At 40.0% G+C, this 9,716-nt stretch overlaps 1 protein-coding gene across 5 annotated transcripts in view; it reads right to left on the bottom strand.

Moving 5' to 3' along the window:
• Positions 1-9,716, bottom strand: part of dlgap4b (discs, large (Drosophila) homolog-associated protein 4b) — a 130,960-nt gene that overhangs the window by 23,256 nt on the left and 97,988 nt on the right. For 3 of the 5 annotated variants that reach the window (XM_015044472.1, XM_015044470.1, XM_015044471.1), the window contains 5 exons: positions 5,348-6,619; positions 4,649-4,863; positions 2,617-2,718; positions 1,760-1,907; positions 250-499 (listed from right to left, as the gene is read on the bottom strand). In XM_015044472.1, the coding sequence (XP_014899958.1) occupies positions 250-499; positions 1,760-1,907; positions 2,617-2,718; positions 4,649-4,863; positions 5,348-6,547 (1,915 nt within the window). In that variant the 5' untranslated portion in view covers positions 6,548-6,619. The remainder of the gene's footprint in view (positions 1-249; positions 500-1,759; positions 1,908-2,616; positions 2,719-4,648; positions 4,864-5,347; positions 6,620-9,716) is intronic. The other 2 variants (XM_015044473.1, XM_015044474.1) reach the window with 1 other exon arrangement.

Raw genomic sequence — 9,716 nt, 5'->3', positions numbered from 1 at the left:
AAAAAAAAAAAAGAAGAGAGGAACTTGGAAAAAATATTTTTTTTAAAAAGGAGAGAAAAAAAAAAAAAAAAAAGAAGAGAGGAACTTGGAAAAAATATTTTTTTTAAAAAGGGGGGAAAAAAAAAAAAAAAAAAAAAAAACCAGTGCAAGAAAAAAAGCTGGTATTTTATAAGATTTAATGAGATCAAAACCTTGTTTTTCAGTGTTTTGTAGTTTTTTTTTTGTTTTTTTTTTGTTAAAATGACTTACCAGTGCTGGTGCTGTATGTGCGAACAGAGGAGTCGGTTGGAGGTGGAGAGCAGCCTGAGTCTATGGAAGCGGTGTCGTCGTCTTGGGAACAGCCAGCCTGGATAGCTCTCAGGTAGCTGTGGCTGCGGGATCGGAAGCATGTCGGCATGGGCATGTCCGGAGGCTCCGAGATGTCCTGACAATGGGAATCTCTGAAGGCGGACTCTGAGCTTCTGTCTTCGTAATGATGACTTTTTTCCAGGTCTCGCAGCTGGATGAAGACATTACAAAGGCATGGGACTATTTAACCCCACAAATATGTTTTTTTTTTTTTTTTTTTTTGATTTTGTTTCCCAACAAGAAACTCTAGATGCAATTTAAAAAAAAAAAAAAAAGAACATTTTAAAGTAAAAGAAATGACTGTCTATTTTTAATCTGCAATGTGGAAAAACTGTCAGTGTTTGGCGAGGATAGTTTGAAATTTCAGCAAGCCATCTTTACAGACGTCTCTTTGCTGACATAAATGAGACAAAGTAATGGCATTCTAATGACTCACTGACTGCAAATGGAAGAATATGTGGAGTAAATACGAGCGAGTCGGCACCAGAGAGGCAAAAACGAAGCCGAGAATGTAGCGGTTGTGCCCAGCCCTATCGAATGCAAACCAGAAAAAAGGTTTTCAGCAGTCATTTATTTTATTATTGTTATGTAATCCTTGTTTAAAAAGAGTGAATGTTAGACAACCCTGACAGGAAGCGCTTGCTTTTTGGCCTGCTGGCTGCTTATGCACACTAACTAAATGCGATACGTCTCTTCACAGGAAACTGCTGTAAGAACTCAGAGGCAAAAATTCGGTCATTAGAAAAAGACTCCACGGCCGATCTTCATCTTGGTGACCTTGTCATCGCCAAGCTAATGGCCCCTCTGTTAGTGGACAAATTAGACCTCTAACTATCACTGTCACCTCATTTGTCTTTTGGGGTAATAACATTAATACAAGACAGCTGGAAATGTTCTCTGGAATCTCATTATATCAGTCTTTGCAATGGAAACAGTGAAAATACACAAAGCGGGGTTTTGTGCGATAAGATGGTCACAAACTACTGCATGACTATGAAGAGTAAAGACAAAGCACGCTGATGTATGCAATTGTATCCAGCCCCTTTTACTGTGACACCCCTACATAAAATCAGGTAAATAATTAGTAAACTGTATTCACCTGTGTGCTATTTAATTTTGGAATACACACAGCTCTACTTTGAACGCCTCATTTGACAGACAAAAATTTAGTTTTTTTTTTTTTTTTAAAGAAAATTGCAGATTACCCAAACATTTCAAAAAACACATCAAGGTTTGTGGTTGTCTAGCGTCAAAATGTGAAAATGTTAAATAACTGAGTTATTTTGCCAGAGTGACAGTGTGTATAAGATACATGACATAATGAAGTAAAAAGAAAAAAAAGTTATTTTGTATCCCTAAACAATTTCTTTTTTTCCTGGTTTTTGTAAATAATACATGAAGCATTCCTAACCTGTCCTATGCCACTACGTCTGCTCAAAGTGCTGCAGGCCTGGCTGAAGCTGTCTTCTTCCCATGGTGCCAAAGCTCCTGGTCCTCCAAAACAGTCCAGATTATCCAGGCTGCGATTATTTGAGAGTTCTCTGAGAGATGGAAGACAGCTGGGAAAAGAAGAGTGAAATCAGATTAAAAAACAAAAACAAAAAACACAGAACAAATTGTTAGGAATCTGAATACGAGGAAGTAAAAGAGATGTGGACAAAAAGCTTATGTTTTCAGATCATGACCTGAAAGGCAGCAGGAGAACATTGATGATTGATCACCCAACCAGGAATTGAAAAAGAGATAAAAAGTCGAGATGTATTTTACTCAAGGCGCTTCTTTCATTTCCTCCTTGATTGTCTCACAAACCTTAAAATAGTCTCTATTTCAATATCAATCGTCTTGAGTCACCCAGTACATAATTTGAGCATGCAAGTGCAGTCAGAGAAAGAATGTGCACAATGCAGCAAGATGAAAGTAATCAAAAATGTTTAATAATGTCTATAGACTTATTTTTTTGTCTAATTTGAGATAATGGAATAGCTGTGAAGCTTCATGGTACGACGTAAGAAGACAAACGATGCTTACCGCTTTTATTTTAAAACACAAATGACGCTACTTTTAATCCAAAAGCAGATGGTGGCAACAAGCTAACAATAAGCTAGCAGTTGTTTGAAGCAGGAGATGACTTTTGCAGTTGGAGTTTTAACTCTAAAAACTTTCCCGAGGGGGGGCGGGGGGGCAGCGCAAAGTCACTGATCACAAATAATCAATTGCAAGTGTTTTGCACTGCAACCCTGAGGAAAGGCTTACAGGCCTACCACTGACCTGCTCATTGACCTGCCCAGCTGGTGCAGAGAGGACACACTGTGGAGTGGAGACCACAGGGCATCCAGCTCCCCCTGCAACAATGTGAAATCCAAGGTTCTGCTGCTAGCACCAATCGGGTAGGTGGAGAACGAAAGAGAGCAGGATTGGATGATCAGACATGGATTGTTGCATCAGGATCAGTCATTCAAGGGATGTATTTTATGAGTTTACGATAGAGAGTGTTGTGTTTGAAGAGCCAACACCTTAGTTTCTTCAAGTGTTACAGCTCGGTTTGTGTGTTGTGTGAAATTTATGCATTTTTACACGTTTATGGCAGTAAATCGTTGATAAAAACAAGTTACCTTTGGATGTGAAGAGGGTGCCATATACAGCTCATTAATAAAACAACGCAACGCTGAAAAGATGTTTACCAATTTTCAAAATGCACTGCATTGCCACAAGTATTTGCCCACATGACCTGTGTGACATCCCATTCTTAAATCACAAAGTTTAACCTTTAATGGCTCCAACTCTGGGAAGGATTTCCATCTGTGTTAATAGGAATACAAGAGGAATACAAATCCTCCAAAAGTGTACTTGTGAGGTCAGACATTGCTGTTGGACAAGAAGGCCAACATCAGTGGGTGACATCAAAATATGCCAGCCCATACTCTTATATTTTGAAGAAAATTTAATGGTGGCATGCAGTCATGGTACAACAGTGGTACAATTCTCTCCTGAAGTGTTCCAAACCCCCGAGAGCAAATTCCATGTCAATATTAATCAAAGCTGGAGTCAAATTGGAAAGGTTTGTAAAAATCACAAATTACCACAAAAAACCCCCCCTCAGTTTCCAGTTTTATTGTATAGTAGCATCCCCCTCCCTCATCTTTTACTGTATATTCTCAGTAAAAGATGTATGAGGGCCAAAAAAGTGGGGGAAAAAAAAAAAAAAACACTTAATGTTTCTCTTGCATATGACAGAAGCAGCTCCAGACCCTCTTTTCAGCAAATCACTGTTCAGAAACAAACATCTGTAACAAGTCACAGTCGTGTGTGCACGTCTGTCAATAAGACAAACAGCCCACAACAGGCTAGCAATCAACAAAGGTAACCAAGCTGAGAAGAATTTCTCAACGAGACTTTAAAAAAGAAATGCCAGTTTCAAAATGGAAAGTGCTAACACACTTGTAGTTTCTCATTGTTGTGGCATGTATCTTAGCATCAAAATCAGAACTGTTCATGTTTTATGGATCTTCAGCCTAATGGATATTCTAAAAATACACAAAGAGCACCACTTTTTGTTCTTAATCAAAATGAAACTGATATATATTTTTTTATAATTACTGTTATATTATCTTGCAGGTTACTTTTGAATAAGCAACAACACGTCTTTCCATTATTTCTGTAGAATTTTAAAAGCCAATTATTGTAAATGAGAAAATCATAAAGTAGACCTCAACCCTCCATAAATTCCCCATATTTGTCCAAGCTGAGAACAATTAGGGTGAATTCCAAGTCAAAGAGATTGATGTGGCTAATTGACTAGATGATAATTGTAAGGCTGGTGGTTTGGGTAGTTTATGAAGAAGAAGAATTGTTGTGGTACTAACTACCATGTGAACAGAAGGCTAACTAAGCATTTCATGTGCAAGTAATCTCTCTTTGGACTTTGTGTAAACGTATCCAAGACCAGAGAGGACGTAAAGATTTTCTTTCTGTGCAAGTGAAAACTGGCTGGACTATTTATTTTACTTTTGATTCCCGAGAGGCTCGCTGCTCAATTTTTTAAAGCAGTGCACTTTTAGGACTCCCTATGTATTTTTTTTTTTTTTGTGAGAGGGGGTGAGAGAGAGAGAGAGGGAGGGAGAGAGAGAGAGAGAGAGAGAGAGAAAATACTTTCCCTGTGTTGTCGGGTTTAAACGGTCAATCATAAAATTTTTATTTAAGAAACTCTAAATAAAATATACAATCTAGCCCAGATTAAACTAAATGATTTGCCCATTTCATGCTATCTGATAACTGACAACATGTTTGTTTGTTTTCTTACTTGCGTGGGGGGAGCTGGTCACTTAGAGACTGCTGGGTGGCCCTGAGGTAGCTCTGACGGCGAGCAGCACTTTTGGGCGAGGGTTTAGGGCTTCCCTCGGAGTCGTCACTGTCTTCCATGTCTCCCATTGCCTTCACATAGCTACCGCTGCGCATCCGCCGACATGGAATCTCATTGAAACCTGGACTGCGACCTAATGAGCTGCTCCAATCCCCCTACAGGGATCATTACAGGGAATAAAACAAGTCCCGAGTTAGTTTTTGGAACTATGTGATTCACATATTCACTTTTTGAGACATTACACGTACTTAGTAGAGCCTTAAAAAGGTGATAAATATTAGCATAAAGTGCTTAAGTATTTACACCCATCAAACCTTTTCTCAATTTTTTTTCTTTTTACAACAATTGTGGTGTATTTTTATGGGATTTTCTTGTGTTAGAACAACGTTAGCATAATTGTGCTAACAATAATACTCTGTATTACAGAATACAGAGTAATTCTTTAAAAGAAAATTCACAATGAAACGTATGAGAGGTATGGACCATTCAGTATCCCTTAGTCTGTGTATCAATGATCATTAGTCTATCACATAAAATCCCAATAAAATACATGAAAATTTGTAGTTGAAAAGTCACAAAATGTGAAAAAAAAAAACAAGTCAAGAGTTTAAATATCTTTATGTGAAATTGCATACTCACCCTGCGTCCAACCTGCAGATAGTTACAAGTTAACTCCTGTTGGCAGGACTTGGACTTGAGCATTGACCTGTCCAGAGTAGTTGAGCCCTTCTGAAGTACCTGTCTCGGTTGGCCCATTGTCAATGTGGACCAAGACCCTCCTTTCACATACTCGGTATCATTCATCAGCATGCCTACTGGTCCACTTATTCCACCACCTCCTATATCCCCTGGACCAGGAAGTGCTGGATACTTCATGTCATTGCTGCTTTTAGAGGAACTGATTGTGTTGTAGCCACTGTGGATGTATTTACTCTGACCACTATGGCTTTCATGGCCACTCGGACGCCCCAGGGTCATCATGGTCATAGTATTATGGTAGCTGCTCAAATCACTACTGTCCAAATCATCTGAGCTCCAGTAACCCGACATGTTGGATCTTGGCCGTCTCTTAGCGGTTGCCTCGGACTTCGTAATACGATCCTTACTTTTGGATCTGCGAGTATGCTTCCCTCCGTCCTCGGTGCCAGAAGAAGTGCCTCCACCACTGCCAGTAGATCTCCCGTTCACGTTCCCCTTCATGTTGTGGCTCTCTAGCGACTGGGACTTTGCAAACAGTTTTTGCACCGAGTGCAGCATGTAACGAATGCGGCCGGGACTGTCTGTCCGTTGCTTGGCAGCAACAGCAGCGGACGTTCGATGAAACTGTAAAGTGCTGAATCCGTCGCGACCTCCTGGTAGCTGCTTCTCAAAATCCAACAGACTGGGCGGAGTTTGATTCTTGGTCATATGGTGTGATATTGTTGCAGAGCCACTTGTAATCATAGGCGTTCTCCCACTCAACCCTGACATGGCCATACCTGATGCCATGCCCATCGACAGAGATGTCCCCATGGTGCCTGTGCCTATCCCTCCGATACTGTCCCCAGGAGGAGAAAAATCGGACTGGTCGTAGGAGTTGTAGTGGATACTGGGGAAAGTGCTGCTATTGGAAAGCTGATTGTTGAGGGGCAGCATGCAGTCTGCTGGAAGGGAGCCTGGATTGGCAGAAGGGTAAAGGTGGGGATCCATGGTGCCATAGTGGTCCATTGTGGGGCTGAGCAGATAAGGGCTGCGTGGCAATGTGCTCGTCTTCTGATGGTAGAGTGCCTCTGGATGATTAAGAGAGGGATCACAAGAATCAGACAGATGTCTGTTACGGTTGGTCCCCAACCCCTTCATGACGGCAAGGAGGCCCCGACCCTCTAGAAGACCTCCAAGCCAAGTGAGGAGAAGAGATGTTCAAGGTGTTTCCTACAACAGACAAACAAGGAAGAAGAGTCGGTTACACACGCACAAAAACATCACCATACACGCACGTAAAATCACACGCACAGACACACACACAACCGTGTCTACTTACCACCTAAACCAGACTATGCAACACAAACACAGGCAAATGATCAAGTTTTTACAGCCTCCCACAGCAAACCCTTGCACTAATATGCTGTAAATATATGAAAAAAACATGTGGAACAAGGACAGGCTGTAACCAGTGGGTCACTGAATATATTACTGCTAAGAGAACAATTGCTGACAGACACTCCTCCGTATTTATGCAGACCGTAGCAGCAGCCAGAGAACAAATGCCTTCTTTTCTCCAGCTAATCACATTCAGAAATATAAGAAATATGAGTGGAACGCTTATTGTTTCACAACACTTCCATTCCTACAAACATGTTAGATGACAACAGTGTCAGCGACGTGGGCTCAAATATCACACAAACAAAAAAAACGAGATGTTTTATAAAATTATTTGATAGCTTAAAATTATTCCTACTCAGTTTGTGCCACGTATGTTTCCCCAGTTATTTCGTTTTCTTCTACATATCCGATCCCTGGCATAGTGACCAATCTCCTGTCATATCTTTGCATAGTGAGCCAAGGATGATGAGCAGACCGAATGGTGAAACCAGCAAAGAGGATTTGACCAGTAGGTGGTAGATAGCAGGCATTGGCAGGTAATTCTCCCATACTTCCTGGTCAAGCTGTGCCAGTGTCCTGCCTGGTGTGGCAGCAAGGACAGGACTTCCTGTCATGCACCATGACACACGGTGGTCAAAGGTCATCAGCTTAAAGCAGAGGGTATTTGATCAAATCGGTCCCGTTTATTTCCCAATGTAATATAAGTCACATATAGATGTGATTGCGTACAGTCTCGTTCAGTCTTATTTATGATGAAAACACCTAATGCTATCCACACCAACATGATTTATTTATGTGAGATTATGATGAGCTACAAAAGAAGAAGTTACTGTTTTTGAGAGAATGGGCTTCATCAGTGAGGTGAACCATCACTGCAAAGCATTTAGCTCCATGTTGTGACCAGGAGACTTTCACTACAAACTCACAGCTTAAACTCACCACTATTTCAAAAATCTTCTTTTTTTCTTTTAGAAAATCCTTTACATTTATCTTATTGATCACATGTGTAGCAAACTTATTTAAATTTATTTATTTCAATCTTGTTTTAGTCAATACAAACTATATCTTAGTGTGACTGAATTTACTATAAATGTTTTCTGAAAGCACCAAATAGTCTGCAATTCCAACTGGAATTTAAGCCACTATTATGTTCTTAATTGCAATGACTTTTAAAGCATTGTGAGACTGATGCACCACTTTAGGTTTTGAATTGCATGTGCAGCCAAGTGGAGAGTTGGTACCCCGTGTGTCGAGTTTGTTGCTGAAAATAGGGAGGCGTGGAGCACATGCTTTGTTGGTGACTGCACAGCACCTTATCCCAACACAGATTCTCAGATTATTTTCTGCATTTTGAATTGGTTGGAGGGAAGCAGAAGGAGTGAAACGAAAACAAATACAGGACATTTAAAATTGTAATTGGGTCACAAACCAATTTTAGGTGCCTACAGTTCAGAGAAACTAACAAAACATTTTGTGAATCGCCAGGCATGTCAAAAAAAAAAAAAGTACACTCAGCTATCTTTTACACCCTTCTTCCAAGTTTAAGTAGTGTGTTTGCAGGAATAAAATCTCCTCATGAAATTCAGTCTTTCATGTCTCCATTATTAGCATGCCTCAGGCACAGACTCATTTAGCGTCATTAACGCCGCCTTTCTGAATGCCCTCTCTGCTGATAGGGTCAAATCCTCTAAATCCTTTTACACAACATTAACTAACTGCCTCACATCCCATCATGACATGCCACTCAGCTAAGCTTGGCATGGCCTCCTCGACGTGTCAACAACCCCGACTTTAAATGACAGCGATAGCTTTGGTGAGGGGAGGCTCGTCAAACTAGAGGAGCCGACTGCCACTTGGAAGATGTTTTGATCTTTCCATCTTTTCTCGTTGGCGGTAGATTGCGTTCGAAAATAGAGAGAGCAGGGTGAGATAGTTGTGTAAAAGGTATTGAGAGATCATTTTAACAGCATTCAATATTAAACACAAGTTATTGTGAATGTTAATTTCCTAAATATTCTCTATGTGTTAACTCAAACACCAGCATTGTAGGAAGGCAGTTTTAGAGCCAATTAGGCGGGAGTGCCAATTTAAAGGTTCTTAAAGTTACAGTAATTGGATTTTCTCAAGCACAAGACCATGGTCCTTAATCCACTCACTTTTTTTTTGTTATCGAACACAACCAGGGGGGAAACAAAGCTGGGAGTATATCTTCAATTAAGTGAGAATGATAATGCTAGTGTTTTCTGAAAGGACCAGTAGAAGATACAGAGTGGTTAACCAAAGCAATTAAGCACAACTTGGAAAAAAAAAACACATAACCTGCAGTTCTTTAATACAGTTTGTGATGTATCCCTGATATGCATTCTGATAACATCTTACTCAGGGCAGCTCATATAGTGTCAAGCTTATACAGTGCCTTGCAAAAAATATTCAGTATCACGTCACAACCACAAGGGTTTTACTGTAACTGATAAGAACAATACAAAGCAGTCTAGACTTGGAAGTGAAATGATAAATGGTTTTCAATACTCGTCTTCACAAATGAAACCAAAATGTCTAACTTGCTTTTACATTCAGCCGCCTCTACTGATACGGCAAAGATAAATCCAGCACAATCCATCATCCAAAAACAGTCAAGAGTAGGGCACAATAAAAATAATACAAACTTACCAAGCTATAGCTGTCCACCTAAAGTGGGAGACGCTGATCCTCGAGGGCCGGACTAGAAAACATCTGATGTAAAAGGAAAGCTAGCATAACTAACCTTGAACATGCAACCCGTATCATTAAACATGATGGAGGCAGTAGCTGTTCACAGAAACTCCCCGTCTAATCAGACTGAGCTTCAGCTATTTTGCAAAGAAGAATGATGATTTTATATATATATATATATATATATATATATATATATATATATATATATATA

Source organism: Poecilia latipinna, unplaced genomic scaffold (genome assembly GCF_001443285.1).
Source record: "Poecilia latipinna isolate Pla-1442-1.1 unplaced genomic scaffold, P_latipinna-1.0 Scaffold677, whole genome shotgun sequence".
NCBI classification, from domain to species: Eukaryota; Metazoa; Chordata; class Actinopteri; order Cyprinodontiformes; family Poeciliidae; genus Poecilia; species Poecilia latipinna.
Note: the sequence above shows the minus strand (reverse complement) of the source record. Positions and strands in the feature narration are given on the sequence as shown.